The sequence below is a fragment of the Bison bison genome, unplaced genomic scaffold (assembly GCF_000754665.1).
Source record: "Bison bison bison isolate TAMUID 2011002044 unplaced genomic scaffold, Bison_UMD1.0 scf7180017864508, whole genome shotgun sequence".
NCBI classification, from domain to species: Eukaryota; Metazoa; Chordata; class Mammalia; order Artiodactyla; family Bovidae; genus Bison; species Bison bison.
Window position 1 is genome coordinate 2561458 of NW_011495064.1, and position 18955 is coordinate 2580412.

An 18955-nucleotide genomic window follows, 5' to 3' on the forward strand; every position below is an offset into this window, starting at 1 on the left:
GGAAGAGAGAACAGGGAGGGAAAGGTGTGAGGCTGGGGGAGGGCGAGGCTCCCGAGAAGGACGGCAGAGGAGCAGAGCAGGAGCAGAGAGGGGCCATGTAAGAAGGACCCAGATTCCAACCTCCCCAGGGCCTGGGCCCTCTTTGGCTTCCTGGCCCCAAGCCCAGCCCTTACCCTCGGAGGCTCCTGATGTGCTCAGGTTCAGTCACACAGAGTCAGTTGAGAGGGATAAGCCTGGCTCTGTTGCCCAGTGGCTGTGGGACCGTGGGCAGGTGACTGAACCACTCTGAGCCTCAACGGCAGGGCAGCATCAGCAAAGATCTCCTCAGACAACTCTGGGTTTGCAGTAAGGACTTTCCTGGGAGCATCCACACAAGAAATGTGAGCCCACACCACATTATTGTTGGTGGTATGTTTAAACCTCTTACTAAAAAGCGCGGGTCTTTGGGATTCCCTGGTTGTCCAGTGGCTAAGACTCCTCACTTCCAGTGTAGGGGGCCCAGGTTCAATCTCCAGTCAGGGAGCTAGATCCCACACGCCACAGCTAAGAGTTTGTATGCCACAGCTAAAGACCTGGCACAGCTAAATAAATAAATACAGTTTTATAGAAAGTGTGAGTCTCTCATGAACGAATTTCAGCTGCAAACCAAGAAATATTTGCTGAGGTGTTACTATTATTCTAGACCCATGCTTTGCTCTCAGGGGGTTACAAGAATAAGAAGACAATAATAAAAAGGATATGGTAAGTCATGGATCCTGTCTTCAAGGGGTGATGCATGAACATTAAAGAGCACCCTGAGACAGGGAAAAAGTAAGGGTGCACAGCCTCACTTGTTAAAGGCTCCTGGAGTTTAGAGACGCTGTCAGGACAAGCTTGCTCAGGGTGAGAATTTGGTTTCTTTCCAGGGTTTGGATTAAGGGATTAGATATTCACTTGTTCAGACCAGGGCTTCCCAGGACTCAGAGGAGTGTATACACTCAGACTGTAAGGAAATGTATACAAACCTGTACACTCAGACTGCAAGGAAAGAGGAAGACAATCCCACTTAAATCCCATGTATTCACTCAACAAATATTCATTGAGCCCCTACCCCATGGCAACCACAGGACTGTGAAGAGGCAGAAGATAGACATGGCCCCCGCCTTGGGGAGTCTGATGCCTGACGGGGGCAGATGGAGACTAGGTGGGAAGGACAGCAAGTGGTGCCCGTCATGTTTGGGAGAGAACGGAATGCCCAGGAAGGTCTGCCCACAGATAGGATGCAGCACAGGGGATTGTTTGCACCACTAATGCAAGGCTGAAAGGGCAGAGAGAAGAAGCTGAAGCCCCAGACGCTGATGAGCACACAAAACGACTGCCACGCACCCAGGAGTCCCGTGAGAGGGGGCCCCGCCCAGCGGGCTGTGGGCCTTGTGGGGAGAGGGTGTGCTGAGGCCACTGGTCTCCCCAGAGCAGAGGCACAGGGACCTTAAGGTTGGAGACCCAAGGAGTGATGGTGACAGGAACCCACTCAAGTCCTCCCAGTGCCAGAACCTTGCAAGAATCCAGGTTCCAGACTTGCCTGATGGTCAGTGGCTGACTCCATGCTCCCAGTGCAGGGGGCCCAGGTTCGATCCCTGGTCAGGGAGTTAGATCCCAAATGCCGCAACTAAGGACCGAGTCAAATTGTGTGCGTGCATGCTCAGTCGTGACCGACTCTTCGTGGCCCCATGGACTGTAAGTTGCCAGGCTCCTCTGTCCGTGGGATTTCCCGGGCAACAGTACTGGTGCAGGTTGCCACTTCCTACTCCAGGGGATTTTCCTGACCCAGGGATTGAACCAGCCTCTCTTTCATCTCCTGCATTGGCCAGCAGATTCTTTACCCCTGTGCCACCTGGGAAGCCCCTAGCTATGACCTGGTGCAGGTAAATAAATAAGTATTTTTTAAAAAACTGAAAAATAATCCAGCTTTGGAGGGAGCTGGGAGCTGTGGCTGGCAGAGTCCCACCGGCTTGGCAGAGCAGACCACAGCAGGACAGGTTTGAGCTGAGGGACCCTCGGAACTAACAGCCCACATCGTCAGTTTTGCATGCTCCCCTCCTTCAAGAATTCAGCTTGTTCTTCCTCCAAGAATTCGGCTGAACCACATGCAACCTTCCCTGAGCTGGTGGCCTCTCTCAGTTCAGACAAGACAGGCCACCAAGCCTTGCTGCTGGAAGGCCAGTCCCCAGGAGAATTCCTCTCACAGCAGGTGCCCTGAAGGAAACAGCCGGGTGCCCTGACCGTGGAGCCCCAGATAAGAAGTCTCAGTGATAAGCAGGCCCCACCTGCAGCCAGCGCCCTACCAGGGGTGCTCTGCCTGGAGAACTTTCCCCGGGGTGAGGAGAGGTTTCTAGAGTGTTGTCCGGACTGGCAGGGGCAGGGAGTAGACCAGAGTGGGTGGGATAGAGGAGCCCCACGCAGGTTCTCTGGCCTTGACTGCTCTCACCAGCCCTTCCCTGCTTCCTCCCCTACTGTGAGCCGACCGTCCCCTCAGCTGCCTACCTAGTCAGATGTTCTCTGTCTTGGCCAGCTCTACTGCAGCAGACCACAGGCCCACGGCTCCTCGGGTGCCCAGCTCTGTCACTCCTGCCACAGGCTGGACCCAGAGTGCAGCCCAGGGTGGGGTCTCCATGGATTCCCCCCAGCCCGGGGGGTCCAGATAACACAGGTGTGGGGCTCCAGAGTCCTCTGATCTATTTCAAAGAGGTGGCACACACCCCCTCCCCCAGCCCCTTCCCTTGGAGGGATTCTCTGCCCCTACTTGCCCTTCTGACTCTCTCTCTCTGCCCACATGACGCTGGGTGGGAGGAATGGTGTGTTTATTTGAACATCCTCCCCGCTTTTTAAAAATTTATTTGGCTGCGCTGGGTCTTAGTTGCAGCATGTTGGATCTAGTTCCCTGACCGGGGAGCAGACCCAGGTGCCCTGCATTGGAAGCTCAGAGTCTTAGCCACTGGACCACCAAGAAATTCTCTGAACACTGTCCTCTTTGACAGCATGTTCCTGGCTAGTCCTTCCTGTGTGTGAGGGTATGGGTGAGGATAAAACAGATGGGTGTTTGTTCCCACTTGGTCCCAGCTCCTGGCAGAAATGGGCAGGAGACTCAGGTTCCACCCTTGGGTCAGGAAGATCCCCTGGAGGAGGAAATGGCAACCCACTCCAGTATTCTTGCCTGGGAAAGCCCACTGACAGAGGAGCCTGGTGGGCTACAGTCCATGGGGTCGCAAGAGTCAGACACGACTTAGGGACTAAACAACAGCAACCTGGCAGAAATGCCCGTCGTGTCTGGGCCAGCCAGTGGCCCAGAGGCATCAGGGGCGGCCAGCTGGGTGGGCATCAGGCCCGCAAAGGCGAGCCTGAGCTGCCAGTGAGCGGAGAGTCCAGCAGGCTACCTCCTGCCTCCTGCTCAAGGCGATCAACAGCACACGCTGGGCACCTGTGCGCCATGCCAGGCTCCCTGCCCCACACCAAGGACTCGAAGACCACAGGGCAGAGTCCTCCATCCAGGACCTAGGAAGGAGTAAACAAGAGCAGCTTCCTGGAGGAGGTGACATTGGTCCAGTACCTGTTTTCGAGGATCTGGTCTTAGACTAGCAGGGAAGGAGCAAGCTGGGCAGGAGTCCCAGGGACTAGAGTGCATGGTGACATCCTTGGGTCCTTGGTGCCCGGCTGAGGGCAGGAACACGGCACTGGTCACAAGATGTCTGCGGTTCCTGTGGGAAGGAGGAGGTGGGGACCTCCCCTGAGCCCAGGGGCTCATCGGGGGACCTTCTGGGGACAATGGGAAGGGTCACAAGGTTAATAAGCATAGTGGAGCCAAGAAGGGAGGTGGTGGGGCTGGGGAATGGGGAAGTCTGTCTGTGAGGCCACTGTGGGGAGCAGGATGCATTCATACTGCTTCTTTACATCTTTCCCATACTTTCTAACTTTTCTAAGGTACACAAGCTTTTTTAAAAATGTGGGGGAGAATGTGTTCCCCAAAATGCTTAGTTTTTTTTGTTTTTTTTTGAGACTGAAAGGAAAAGCCCTTTAGACTTTGGAGGAATAAGAATGTTTTTATTATCCTAGTTTATGTCACATTGTAAATCTGTGCTGTTGAGTCAATGAGAAGTTGGGCCAGTGGGAAGGGGGGCGGGGGGGTCTGAATGGGTGGGTGCGGTCCTAGGGGAGGAAGCCATGGAGGGAGGGGAGGAAAGCAGAGGAGGCGGGGCCACTGACTCACCAGCCCCTCCCGACGGCATCCTGCCTCTCCCGGGCTCACACCCCAGGGCAGGCACCGATTTCCCTGGCGCAGGGCCAGCCCAGGCCTGAGAGCCCTTGAGGGTACCAGGAGCTCCTAATATGGCTTGTTCTGCAGGGGGTGGGTGGACGGAGCTTTGGCCCGCACCATTGTTTCTGGAGTGGACCGGATAAGACAGGGGTCCTCGTGGTATTCAAGGGGCCTGGGCAGGCCATTTCCTGTTACCCTTAAAGCCACAGAGAGAAAATTCTCACTGCAACAGTCAGTACGCAGTGACTGGTCTTTGGAAGGATCCTGGGTTGAATTATGGCGCCTAGAGCTTCCTCATAAAGCCAGTGGTTTGGGAGTCCCGGCTTGCAGCCCAGGCCTGCCACATGCCCTCTGCTCATGGGTACTTGGGGGAAGTAGCTTGATCTCTCAGAACCGGCTTCCTCCCCCATCAAAGGAGGTGGCATGCCAGCCCAAAGAGCTTCACAGGCTGCAGAGATGGTGGTAATCAGAACCCACATGGGCGCTGGGGTTCCTGCGCCGCCCACAGGGAGGGCCGCAGCTAGGTGAGGACTTCAGGGGTGCCTGCCCCAACCCCTGGGAGGGCCTGAAAGAGGCTGGGCCCCTACCCCCCAGCTGTGCAGGCCCTGGTGCCTTTATGCCAAGTTCCATCACCGCAGATGGAAGACATTCCAGGAACTCCTCTGAGTGTCTGACAGCCCCTCATCCCTTCTCGCTTCCTCTCAGAGGCTCAGCTTCCCGCAGACCTCAGCGTGATCCCCCAGGACCAGGGCTGAGGCTCCTGCTGCCGTAGCCACCGCAGCTGGGAGCTGACGCCGGGGAGGGCACGGGGGGCTGTGGGGGGCAGGGCACCCACACCAGCCTGGACTGAGGCTCTCAGACAGAAAGAGGAAGACTGGAGCTAGGGGTCCACTCCTGGCTGTGATGCATGGAAAAAATGTGTTTCCGTGGCAACTTTGTGTGTGTGTGTGTCTGTGTGTGACTAATTAAGACAGAAGATTCAGGAAACAGTATTTCCCTTTCCTATGAACAATGCACTGTATTTTCTTCAGTGGTCTACTTACCTGTTTTTTCAAAACAAACTACTTTTTATTGAAGTAAGGTTGATTTACTATGTTGTGTTAGCCTCAGATGTAGAGCAAAGTGATTCATATATATTCTTTCAGATTCTTTTCCATTATGTTTTTTTTTTAGATGGATTTACTCATTTATCTTTGGCTGAGCAGGGTGTTCAGCGCTCTGGTGGGCTTTCTCTGGTTGCAGCGAGCAGTGGCTCCTCTTGCTGTAGGACACAGGCTCTTAGCGAGAGGGCTTCAGTAGCTGTGAGCACTGGCTCAGCTGCTCAAGGCACGTGGGATCTTCCTGGACAAGGGATTGAATCCATGTCCTCTGTATTGAGTAGCCACTAGACCACCAGGGAAGTCCCCCTCCGTCATAGGTTTTCACAAGATACTGAATATGGTTTTTCCCTGTGCTATACAGTAGGTATATCTTGTTGTTTATCTTTTTCATATATAGTGCTGTGTATCTGTTAATCCCAAACTCCAGATGGATCCCTCCCAACCCCTTTCTCCTTTGGCAACCGTGAGTTTGCTTTCTATGTGAGTCTGCTTTGTAATAAACTCATTTGCATCTTTATAAGATTCTACGTGTACGTGCTATCATTAGACATTTGTCTTTGACGTTCTTCACTTGGGAGGACCATCTCTAGGTCCATTCATGTTGCTGCTAGTCTATTTAACTTTTTTAAAAAATATGTATTTGTTTATTTATTTGGCTGCTCCAGGTCTTGGCTGTGGCATGGGTCTTCTGTCTTCATCACGGCACGCAGGATCTTTACCTCCCTGACCAGGAGTTGAACCCGGGCCCCCTGCCACTGGACCACCAGGGAAGTCCCTGCCTAACCTTTTAATGCCGGTAGTGAGCAGGGGGATTTCATCAGCCACTCACAGATCTCAGCTGCCGTTTGGAAGGCTGGGCACTGGGGGCACTGCACAGGCTCGGGAGACTGCTGGGCGCTGGCCGAGTTTGGCCTGGGGATTCCGGGAAGCCAGCTGGGGTGGGGTTCTAAGAGGTGATGAAGGGCATAGGTCATGTGAGCAGACTCTCATCCCAGGTCCTTAGCAGTGCTGTGACGAGGGCTGCCACTGGCTCAGAACGGCTGGAATAGAAGGGAAGTGAAGATCTCACATCCCCAGAAGCCCGGAGGAGCTGGCAGGCTCTGCCCAGGCTGGTTCTTTGGCAGCACAGTTGTGTCATCCAACCCAGCCTCTTCCCGTCTCTCTCCTCTTCCTCATCATAGCTCCAGGCCTAAACCCAGACAAGCCATGGCCAGAGCAAGGACAGAACTGTCTCATCCCCGAGGCAGGAAGAAACCCTTCCCAGGACCCAGAAGCCTTGCATCTCATTGTCCAGGGTGGTCACATATGTGTCCCAGCCAAGAGATATGTTGAGCCTAACGGATGCTGGAAAGTCACCTGCTACATCTCCTATCCCCATCCCACCCCACTGCCCACCAGTACACCCAGTTGGGCAGTTTATTCCATAGGAAGAATTTATTTATTTATCTTATCGCTCTTCGGGCTTTTCTCTAGTTGCAGCAAGCAGGGCTACCCTCTCGTTACAGTGCTCAGGCTGCTCTTTGCAGGGGCTTCTTTTGCTGTGGAGCGTGGGCTCCAGGGCGGCGGGCTGTGGCGGTTGCAGCGCGTGAGCTCAGCAGTTGCGGGGCTCCCGGGCTCTGGAGCGCAGGCTCAGTAGTGGTGCACTGGCTTAGATGCTCTGTAGCATGTGGGATCTTCCCAGATCAGGGATCAAACCCGTGTCTCCTGCATTGGCAGGCAGATTCTTTACTACTGAGCCACCAGGGAAGCCCCATGGAAAGAATTAAAAAAAAAAAGACAACTCTCTTTGCAACGTTACCTACTGTGGCATCATCTATAACAGGGAAAATCCACAAACATCCACCCTCTTTGCCCTGGGGCCTCACTGACTAAGTGAAGTTTTACCAACGTGATGGAACGTAATAGTGCCGTTGAAAGTACAGGCGGGCCTCATTACTCACGGATTCTGCGTTTCCAAGTTCCCTTTGCTCACTGAACTTTATTTGTAACCCCGCAATCCATACTTGAGGTGTTGTCACGCAGATTCGAGGACGTGTCATTCAAGGCAGTGCAGAAAAAAATTCGAGTCACAAATCTGAGACACATACATTTCAACCTGAGGTCAATACCTGCCTTCTTAAATGCATGCTTGGTTCTTCAGTCATGTCCAGCTCTTTTTGACCGTTTGGACTACAGCCTACCAGGCTCCTCTGTCCATGGGATTTTGCAGGCAAGAATACTAGAGTGGGTTGTCATTTCCTCCTCCAGCGAATCTTCCAAACCCAGGGATCAAATCCGTAGCTCCTACGTCTCCTGCATCACAGGTGGATTCTTTACCCACTGAGCCAGTGGGGAAGCCCTTGCCTTCTTACAGCTCAGAGTGTTAACAGGGTCCTTTCCCAAGTCTGTTTAGTGCCCCATCTAGCTCATTTTTGTGCTTGGCTTTTTGTTGATTTTAGTATTCAAAATAGTGCAAGTACACTGCTGAAGTTATGTCTAGTGTTCCTAAGTTTGGCAAGGCAGTGACTTGCCTTACACAGTAAGTGTTAGGTAGGCACATAGTTATAGAGCTGTTGGTGACAGCTCGATATTAATGGATTAACATTACATATTAACTATATTGAATAATGCATCTTTAAACAGAAAGATACATAAAACAAAGTTATTTGTTGATCAGTTGATGACGCTATTTTGACCACAAGGTTGTAGGAATGTGGTCTGTATTTCCCAAGGAGCGATGATTCACGATTCACAGCTAAACATGCCAGCGTTCAGGGCAACTTGACAGAACTACCAAGAATCGACGATATCATTAAGCCACGTAGCACAATGGAAAAATGCAAAAAAACCTGAATACAAAATGTACGTTCCCCGCAGTTTGCAACCAGCACTCGGCCCCGAAAGGAACATAACATAGAAGAATTCCTCTGCTGATAACATTAACCTTAATTTTACAAGCGATTTAAAATCTTAGGATTGAAAAAATGATTAACAGATCTAGGGACTTCCCTGGTGGTCCAGTGGTTAAGACTCCACGCTTCCATTAAAGCGGACACGGGTTTGATCCCTGGTCTAGGAGTTAAGACTCCACATGCCACATGATCAGAAAATAAAACACAGATCTGATTCCTGTTGTATCATTTAAACCGTTAAATCACCCTGGGGTTGAGGCATGCTGAGTGGGCGGTACCAAAGTCCTGAGGGACGCCTGTGCTGGCCTCGGTGACACGAACGGGGTGCTCTGTTTGAAGGGGCTGTGACTCTCTGGGCGTTTGGTACCAGAACTGCCAGATGGGCTCCAAACAGCAGCTCCTGCATGGGGCTCGTCTTCTTTTTCCCTTCTAAAGGGTGTGCGTCAAACATAAAGCTGTACATTCATGTTCCCAGCAGCACTACCCCCAGTAGCTGAAAGGCGGAAGCAGCCCATGTGTCCGTCAAAGGATGAGTAAATAAAATAGACATGAGGGGACTTCTCTGGTGGGCCCGTGGCTCCATCCCCGGTTCGGGAACTAAGCTCCCACATACCGTGGGACAACTGAGCCTACACTCCAGAGCCCGAATGCCAATACTAAGGCCTGGCACAGCCAAAAATAAGTAAGTAAATACGTATTTTGCAAATGAAATAAAATAGATATGTGGTATATTCGTATAATGGAATGTTGTCATGCTCAGTCACTGAGTTCTGTCTGACTCTGTGACCTGATGGGCTGTAGCCTGCCAGACTCTTCTGTCCATGGACTTTTCCAGGCAAAAATAGTGGAGTGGGTTGCCATTTCCTTCTCCAGGGAATCTTCCCGACCCAGGGATGGAACCCACGTCTCCTGTGTTTCCTGCATCAGCAGGCAGATATATATATGTGTATATTTATATATATATTTATATATTTTACCACTGAGCCATCTGAGCAGCCCTCATAATGGAATATTATTCAGCTTTTAAAAGGAAGGAAATTCTGACAGCATGATTGAAGCTTGAGGATAATAGTCTGAGTGCAATAAGCCAGAAACAAAAGAACAAATACTCTCTGATTCCATTCGTACAAAGTTGAGTAGTCAAACTTTTAGGGACAGAGGAATGCTGGTTGTCAAGGGCTGGAGGAGGGGGTATGGTGAGTTAGTGTTGAATGGGACAGAGTTTCAGTTTTGCCAGATGAAAAGTGTCCTGGAGATGGATGGGTGGTGGAGATGGTACACAGCCTTGCGGATGCTCTTAATACCACTGAGTAAGGTGAGTGTTAGCCGCTCAGTTGTGTCCAACTCTTTTCGACCACATGGACTGTAGCCTGCCAGGGTCCTTTGTCCAAGGAATTCTCCAGACAAGAACACTGGAGTGGGTAGCCATTCCCCTCTTCAGGGGATCTTCCAGACCCAGGTATCGAACCCAGGTCTCCCGCATTGCGGGCAGATTCTTTCCAGTGTGAGCCCCTAGGGAAGCCACTGAACTGTACATTTAAAAGCAGTTAAAATGGCACACTTTGTTCAGTGCATTTTATCACAATTTGGGGAAGGTAAACAATGGCCAAGGGGCTTGGACTCACACAATGTGGGCCGTGGCTACTTGAACGTGTGGGACGATAGTTTTCTTCATCTTGAAACATCTCAGCATCAGAAGGGGCCCCGAAATGGTCCTGGTTCCCATCGTGGACAAGCCAGACTTTGTTCTTCATTCAGCTCATTCTTCCCGGGCCATCAGAGGGAGCAGGAGCCCCCAGTTCACTTGGCCCCACTGCCCTCCTGGGCCTCCCTGTCTTGAGTCTGGCCTTTTCTTTTTTGCTTCTTGAATGTTTATTTCTTTATTTGACCTCGTTGGGTCTTCCGTTGCAGCACACAGGTTCAGTAGTTGCAGTGTGGGCTTACTTGCGCCACGGCATGTGGGATCTTAGTTCCTTGGCCAGGGATTGAACCCTCGTCCCCTGCATTGCAAGGTGGATTCTTAACAACTGGACTGCCAGGGAAGTCCCAGGAAGTCCCAGAAAAAGAGTCTCGCCTTTTTCCTGCAGCTTGTGTTCACCTAAGTACCAGTGAAGGGGAGGAGGGGCCACCAACGCTTTGTGAAGATTAAGCCAAGTGGTAAGGAAAGGAATGCAGTGTCAGTGGTGAATGGACCAGCCAGGCTGAAATAACACCCAGCTATGCAGAAAAACCTGCCACTGGTATCACCCAGAGTATCGTATGGCCAGCATCTCCTCCTTCTCCCAACCCCATGACTGGCCCCACCGGGACCACGCCTCCCAGCAGCGGCCAGGAACCCAGGCTCGGCCCTGAGCCTGGTGTCTTTCAGCCCCTCCTCCCCCTTCACACGGGGTCATTGCAAGGGCAGCTCTGTCCTCACGGGCGATCAGAGTGAAGTTCCCGGCCTGTGGCAGTGCACCCAGGCCCTGCCCCTAGCCCCTCGGAGGCCCCTGGCTCCCCTCCTGCTCTGTCCTCTTAGGACGGATCCACTCCCCCAAAGGAAAGGCAATCCTCTTCTTGCCTCTCCCATTCAAAATCTTTTCAAAAATGCTTGTTGAAGTATAGCTGATTTTCAATGTTGCCTTAGCCAAGTGTATCAGTTGTACACAGCATATCCACTCTTGTCAGATTGTTTTCCCACATAGGTCATCACAGAGTATTGAGTAGAGCTCCCTGTACTCAGTCGCTCAGTCGTGTCCGACTCTGCGACCCTGTGGACTGTAGCCCGCCAGGCTAGCTGTCCGTATATGGTAGTACGTATGTGTCAACCCCAATCTCCCGATTTATTTCTCCCTCTCCCCCTTCTCCCTTGGTAACCATAGGTTTCTTTTCTACATCTGCGACTCTATTTCTATTTTGTAAATAAGTTGTACCATTTTTAAGAGTCCACATATAAGTGGTATCATATGATATTCGCGTTTCTCTTTCTGACTTACCTCACTCAGTATGCCAGTCTCTAGGTCCATTCATCTTGCTGCAAAATCTCTTGACTTTTGAAGTGAGCCCCCATCATCCAGCCCAGTGTCTTTCTTCTTTCTTTTTCAATGTGTATGTTGGTGATTTGGATTCATTATAAGATCTTGTCTCTGAGCCAAGAAATTCTCCTCCCGGGAGGTCAGGGCATGATTGGTTTATTGGGTCTCATTCCAATGCACATATATACATACGTACGCTCACACGTTCTCTTCTTCTACGTAAATCATAGCACGCTGGGCACGCTGCTCTCTGCCTTGTACAATTCTAGGGTTTGTTCTATTCTGATATACAGAGTTTTTCATTCTCTTTGAAGGCTGCTGAGTTTTCCACTGTATGACATAATTGCTTTCGCGACACCCCCTCACACCGGATGAAACATTTGGGATGCTTCTTTATCTTTCCGTAACCAGCAGGCTTCAATAAACAACATTGTACATTCACCATCTTGTGCATATGCGTTGTCTATAGGACAAATTCCCAACGTGAAATTCCTGGGTCAAAGAGCATATGCATTTAATGTCTTGATCAACAGCGTCAAAATAGTAGACTGGCCCACGGCACCATCGTCTATCCTGGAAATGGTAACGGACTTCAACCTGGGGGCTGCAGGTGGGCTTGGAGGGACTGTGAGTCCCCACATCTGTAGATAAAATCACGCGTGTACGCAGGTACACTTTTCTAGGTGACCAAAGCTTTCATCAACTCCTTAGAAGGGTCTGTGGCCCTCAGTGCTATCTCATCTCCTCACCGATTGGTGTCCCAGCTCTTCCAGAAGTGAACCTCCTATCCCTCAGGAAGACTGGCCTTGGTCTTTCCCTCTCCTGGGTCTTTCTTGGGGAAGATTCCCTCCCGTGTCCTTATAGCCAATAACACGGCCAACAGTGGCTGCTCAACACTCACCCCGTGCGTGAGAGACTCATCTAATGCTCACAGGAACCAGGAAAGAGGAGTCCTCCCCACCACCTCTGTTTGATGAACCGGACATGGATGCAGAAATGAGTTAAATAATCTGCCCCTTTAGCAGAGCTAGGATTTGGACCCGGAAGCATCAGAACTGCTTGTGCGTGAACTGGAGTGGAAGAGCCTGGAAGCAACAAGATGGGCCCTGGGGCTTCTCAGTCTTCACTGTGTCACCTGGGACATTTTTAACAATGCAGCCTCCCTCACCACCTCTGGGGCAACATCCAGACCATGGGGCTTCCTCGAAGTCCCCGGATGGTCCCAGGACTAGCAGGACTCAGGGTGTGGCTCTGAGGGTTCAGGCTCAGGAAATTATGTGTTTTAGAAGCACCTTACCCTTATGCCACACTTTGGCATGATTCTTTTCCTTTATTAAGCATTTTTCAAAAGAATAATTATTGGCGGTATAGTGGTGAACTGCCTTCCAAAATAATAAGCATCCTCCAAAAATGACCAAAGTAGACCTTTTAAAAAGCATCATTTTCAACTCATGGATTTCAACTTGGTTGATACAGTCCAATCCACTGGTGGTGCAGTGGTAAAGAACCCGCCTGCCAATGCAAGAGACACAGGTTCAATCCCTGGGTCAGGAAGATCCCCTGGAGAAGGATATGGCAACCCACTCGAGTATTCTTGCCTGGGGAATCCCATGGACAGAGGAGCCTGGCGGGCTACAGTCTATGAGGTCACAAAGAGTCGGACAAGACTGAGCGACTAGGCGCAATCACAGTCGTTATTATATTTATTTGAAGGTCAAATTGCCCCATCTTTAGTCAGCAGCAGCCTTCTGAATCCTTCTGACCTAAGCCCAAGAGCCTTTAAAATATTTTGCGGTCTGCTCTGATGATATGTCAGCTTCCCCAGCCCCGATCTGGAATTGGCCATTGCTCCTGACTGCATCTGGGTGCTGTTACCCCAGTTCTCATCCTCTAGCTCTTTAACCAGCTCTCTAAATGTGAGGGGCCTATTCTCCATGTTGTAGAGAAGAATGAGTAATAAATAAACTTATTAAGTTCTACCCTCCCTTAAGTGATCCCTTCCAGTTTCAGTTCAACCTTTAGAAAATGCACAGGTGAGTAATCTGTTTGTTCTTAAGAAACAGACCGCCAAAATCGTACTTGAAATACACTTGCTTGAAATACACTTGGCTTTAATACAATCTTCTTCCATGTTGAAGGCCAGCCCCCAACATCTAAAAATATCTCTAGCTCTTGAGATATCAAAAACCGAGGGTTAAAAGGAGAGAATGATTTAGGTTGCCAAGCAAATTTGGAAAGCTAAATATAAATTTAGAAAAAAAAGTCAAGATAAATAGTCAAAACTGGTTTCCCTGTAATGAATTCAACCGAGGCTGCTTGAGACAGAAACAGGATAGCAAACTCCACTGGTTTTAAATTCACCTGGACTTTGGCTTTGGCCTTGGTTTCCTTATAATGTTCAGAAGATAGAGGGTGTGGAAATAAAAAGTGAATAACATTCCTCTGCGTAAAGCTGATTGTGCAAACTTTATGCCCAGAAGAAGGGGCAATTTGAGTAGATTCTCCCAAATGCTCAGGGCCCCGCCTTGGGGCGTGAAATCTGGTGAGGTGGAGAGCCCCACCAGCGCCCCGTTCTATGTCCCACGTGGCCTCAGACCTCAGTCCCTCCTTCCATTTCCTCCAGATGCTCCCCAGGAGGGCAGCGTCTCACACACTTTGAGAATGAAGTGTGGACACATAGATGGGGCGCGTGTGGCAGTGTCTGCCCAGGGTGGCCTCTGATGGCAGGAGCCGGGGTGGGGAGACCCTTTGCCAGCACTGATGGGCCTGGTAGGGCTGAGGCAGGGAAGCTGGCAGTAAGAGGCAGCAGGTATCAAGTGGCCGCTCTCTGTAGAAAGCCCATGGGAGTTTGAATTCCTGTACAGATGAAATGAGGCCATCTGAGTGAATGCATTTTATTTATAGATTTATTTTTTTGGTGCTGGGTCTTCATTGCTGTGTGTGGGCTTCCTCTAGTTTCAGCAAGTGGGGGCTACACTTGTTGCGGAGTGCGGGCTCTAAAGATGGGGCTCAGTAGTCGAGGTACACAGACATGTGGGTGGGGTCTTCCTGGGCCGGGGATGGAACCCATGTCCCCTGAATGTCCAGCTGGACTCTTAGCCGCTGGACCACCAGTGTGAATGCACCTCTGTGAATGCGCTTTATAAACTCTAAAGCCCCTAGTGAACGAGAGGTCGTGGTGGCGGGTTTATCATCGCGGTGCTTTAGTTGCTAAGTTGTGTCCGACTCTTTGCAGCCCCGTGGACTGTAGTCCACTAGGCTTCTGTGTCCATGGAATTCTCCAGGCAAGAATACTGGAGTGGGTTTCCATTTCCTTCTCCAGGGGATCTTCCCACTCGGGGACTGAACCTGGGTCTTCTGCATCACGTGCACTCTTTACCAGCAGGAAGCCCATGGGTTTATCACTGAGTCATTCCAAAGAATGCTATTTGACACCCTCCCTACCTGCTTTTCTCCAGGCCCTGGGCTGGGCACCAGGAATCATCGGTGAATGGCACAGACCATTCTCTGCCCTCAGAGGTCTCATGTGAGTGTAAAATTTTATAGGTTCCACAGTCACTAAGTCCTGAATGCCATTGCCACTAACAACCAGCATTGTTTGGGTACTGGCAGTGGGCCAGCATCTTCAGGCATTTCTCATGGCTTGGTGGGGAAGGTGCTTGGCAGGTGCCCCCAAGCCATGCTCTGGCACCTCCCTCGGCATCGGCCACCTGGTCACTGCAATCAACACGCAGGAGCCGGGCTCAGAAGGACAGCGGCTCTTGTTCCTCTCTTCCTGCTTGGAACGAGGCGGCCCCAGCTTGCTCATGGGCAGTCCCGGGTCCAGCTTAGGGCTTCCACAATTCACCTGGAGATTGTTGAGGCCTGGGGCAGTGTGCTGTGAGAGGCAGCCAGGCTCCCGGGGGTCTTCCCAACCCTGCAAGAGGCTGGGAAGCTCTGCCTCGTGGTCCACTCCCTGGTCTCTTCTGGCTTCTCCTCCTGTTGCCTTTCGCTTCGGAAAGCCTGAGAATTCTCCACAAATTCAAAAGTGCTTTTGCCTCTAGGACAACAGCAGTGGGAGCCCCATAAGGGATGGGGTGACTTACTTATGTCTGAAAGTGAAAGTGTTAGTTGCTCAGTCGAGTCCCACTCTTTTGCAACCCATGAACTGTAGCCTGCCAGGCTCCTCTGTCCGTGAGATTTCCCAAGCAAGAATACTGGAGTCGTCAGTTATTCCCTTTTCTAGGGAATCTTCCTGACCCAGAAATCAAACCCAGGTCTCCTGCATCACGGGCAGGTTCTTTACCATCTGAGCCACCCGGGAAGCCCGTATCTGCGTCTATGTCATTTATCTGTAAGATGAGAGCTGCTAGTCCCAGGACCTGAAAGCTGTGTGTCTTTCATCCGAGCCAGACAGAAGTAAGTGGAGCCCTTTATACAGAAAGTCTCTAAGAGAATCATTTAGAACTGAGCTAAGCCTACAGTCATGATCACAATCAACCTTCAACAAATATAGGAGGGAAAAGGTGAACAGGAATGAACATTAACAGAAGCCACAAACCACAGAATCAGGCTCTCAAGACCAAGACAAAGGGATCCTCGGATTGAATATAAAATGAAGACAAGCATATTTAATAAAAAGATGTCCATACCTTAACACACTGTATCCCCATTGCACAAACTGTAGAAGACCAAAAATGAAAGTGAAAGTGTTACTCAGTCGTGCTCCACTCTTAGTGACCCCACGGACTGTAGCCCTCAGCTCCTCTGTCCATAGATTCTCCAGGCAAGAATACTGGAGTGGGTAGCCAGTCCCTCCTCCAAGGGATCATCCTGATCCAGGGATCGAACCCGGGTCTCCCAAATTGCAGGCAGATTCTTCACCATCTGAGCCACCAGGGAAGCCCCTGAAGAGTGCTTAACCAAATCCAGAGGAGGACAGAGGTGGGAAATATGCAAAGAGCATCACACTCAGTGCCAGCCATTAAAGCGCCTTCTTCTGTGCTTTTCTCTTACAGATATTTGGGGTCTGGGTCTGGATCCTGGTGGCAGCCACGCAGGTAGCAAGCCCGCTGCTGCAAGGATGGGTGATGTACGTCTCGCTCACCTCTTTCCTCATCTCCCTGATGCTCCTGTTGTCTTATGTGTTTGGATTTTACAAAAGATATGAGTCCTGGAAAATTCTGGTAAGAATCGGAGAGAGTCCCAGGGCCTGAGGCTCCTCCCAGACCAACGTCCTGGGCGTGGTTGAGGACAAACCCGGGTGGGAGGAGGAACCAGAGCCGCTTCCTGGGCTGGGCCCCTAGGGAATCTCAACCTTTCTTCTGAAAGTGTTTACTATCAGATCATGATGCTGGGAAAGACTGGGGTCAGGAGGAGAAGGGGGCAACAGAGGATGAAAAAGTAGGATGGCATCATCGACTCAATGTGCTGTAGCCACCTGTTCCAGGAAACAAACTCACTCAGAAGGACAATGCAGATAGTTGAGAGCAGTTTATTACACCGGCACGCCCAGGGCAGAGTCTCCTCTTAGCCAAGGACCCCGACCAGTTTCTGTAAACCCACCTCCCCAAATTCCCTGAAACTAGTCTGGACAAGGTAAAAGAGAGTACGATCAAAGTTAACCCATGATTCATGTGTCATAAGCCTAGATAGTTAAACAGTGGACTTTTATCAATAGGCCTGTGGCGATACCCCATAAGCATAATGGGATTTACGACTTTGTTCTGTTACAGAGATAATTACCATACTCTTTTAGGTGACAGAGAGTCTAGGTGAGAGTCCAGAGGCTCCTTCATCCAGGGGTCTGGTTTTCCACTGGTATGTCGTTTCCATAGATACTAGGCCTAGAGCTCAAAGTCCACAGTCCGGCCCATCATGGAGTCCTGCTTTCAAGGTGGAGCCGGTTCTGTCTGTTTCCTCCTTCATGGACATGAGTTTGAGCAGACTCCAAGTGATAGTGAGGTACAGAGGAACCTGGCATGCTGCAGTCCAAGGAGGCGGACATGACTTAGCAACTGAACAACACCTATTAGAGAGGGCTTCAGTGGTAAAGAATCCATCTGCCAATGCAGGAGACGCAGGAGACAAGGGGTTCGATCCCTGGGTTGAGAAGATCCCCTGGAGAGGGAAAAGGCAACCCACTCCAGGATTCCTGCCTGGGAAATCCCATGGACAGAGGAGCCTGGCGGAGTACAGTCCATGGGGTTGCAGCGTTAGACACGACTTAGCTACTAAACAACAACAACTATTAGATGGGAATAAAAGCATTCCTCTGCCGGAATCCTCCTGCTTTGTATTCCCCTCCACTGCCTCCCTTTGCAGGTAATATACGCACAGCCCAGCTCCTCCCGTAGCAAGCACACCCTGACGTATTTCCCCTCTAATTTTAATTTACGGTAAAATAATCTGAGCGGTATTGAAAGAAATACAGTAGGAAAAGAATAACCCCGATCTCAAGGTCTAACCACAATCACCTATCACGATTCATTCTTCCCTATTCCTGGCAAATTTTATGCAAAATGTATAAATCTCACTGAAGCAATCATTTTAGATGTAGAGTCTTTCATTTATTATTATGCCATCCATTAAATGTTTTTCATGTCATCACACCATCCTGATAACCACTGGAAATATTTCTCTATTGAACAATTCAAAACAGAAGTAGGGAGGATTGTATTGATATTATGGATCCTCATGTAACCATAACCCAAGTTCCAGCATTTTCAAGACTTTATCACATTTGCTTCACCTAGCTTTTTTTTCCCCTAAAGAATCTTAAAGTAAATCCCCAACACCATGTCATTCCATTCTACACACTTCACTGCAGAATGCCTCCAAAAACTACACAAGCTTTCTTACATTATCAAACTTACATAAAGTTAATAATAATTCCTCATTATCATCAAAGGCACAGGTCACAGTTCTGGAAAATTATAACTGTCCCCCATTATAACACAGCCACTTCCCTGGTGGCTCAGACAGTAAAAGCATCTGCCTACAATGCTGGAGACCCCAGGTGGATCCCTGGGTCAGGAAGATTCCCTGGAGAAGGAAATGGCAACACACTCCAGTACTCTTGCCTGGGAAAATCCCATGGACGGAGGAGCCTGGTAGGCTATAGTCCATGGAGTTGCAAAGAGTCCGACACAAGTGAGTGACTTCAGTTTCTTTCCCATTATAACTGAAATATGTTTTTGCAGTTTGATCAGGGTCCTCACAGGCCTGTTTGATTCAGGGTCCTCACAGGCCTGTTTGATCAGGGTCCTCACAGGCCTGTTTGATCAGGGTCCTCACAGGCCTGTTTGATTCAGGGTCCTCACAGGCCTGTTTGATTCAGGGTCCTCACAGGCCTGTTTGATTCAGGGTCCTCACAGGCCTGTTTGATTCAGGGTCCTCACAGGCCTGTTTGATCAGGGTCCTCACAGGCCTGTTTGATTCAGGGTCCTCACAGGCCTGTTTGATCAGGGTCCTCACAGGCCTGTTTGATCAGGGTCCTCACAGGCCCACTTGCACTTGGTAGTGGTGACTCTTGAGTACCTTTAATCTATTTTTCAGTAGGTGGTTGCCAAACCACGAAACACACCAGGATTCTTGGCCTTCGGGGGAGAAGAATTCAATCCGGGGCCAGTGACGAGGCTTGATCGCTCAGAACTTTTGTGTAATAAAGCTTTGCTGCTG

The 18955-nt window shown here is 50.3% G+C and overlaps 1 protein-coding gene across 2 annotated transcripts in view; it reads left to right on the forward strand.

Annotated features, from left to right (window-relative positions):
• MALL (mal, T-cell differentiation protein-like) overlaps nt 1-18955 on the forward strand; it is a 34672-nt gene that overhangs the window by 8045 nt on the left and 7672 nt on the right. For both annotated transcript variants that reach the window (XM_010829565.1, XM_010829564.1), the window contains one exon: nt 16294-16461. In XM_010829565.1, the coding sequence (XP_010827867.1) occupies nt 16294-16461 (168 nt within the window). The remainder of the gene's footprint in view (nt 1-16293; nt 16462-18955) is intronic.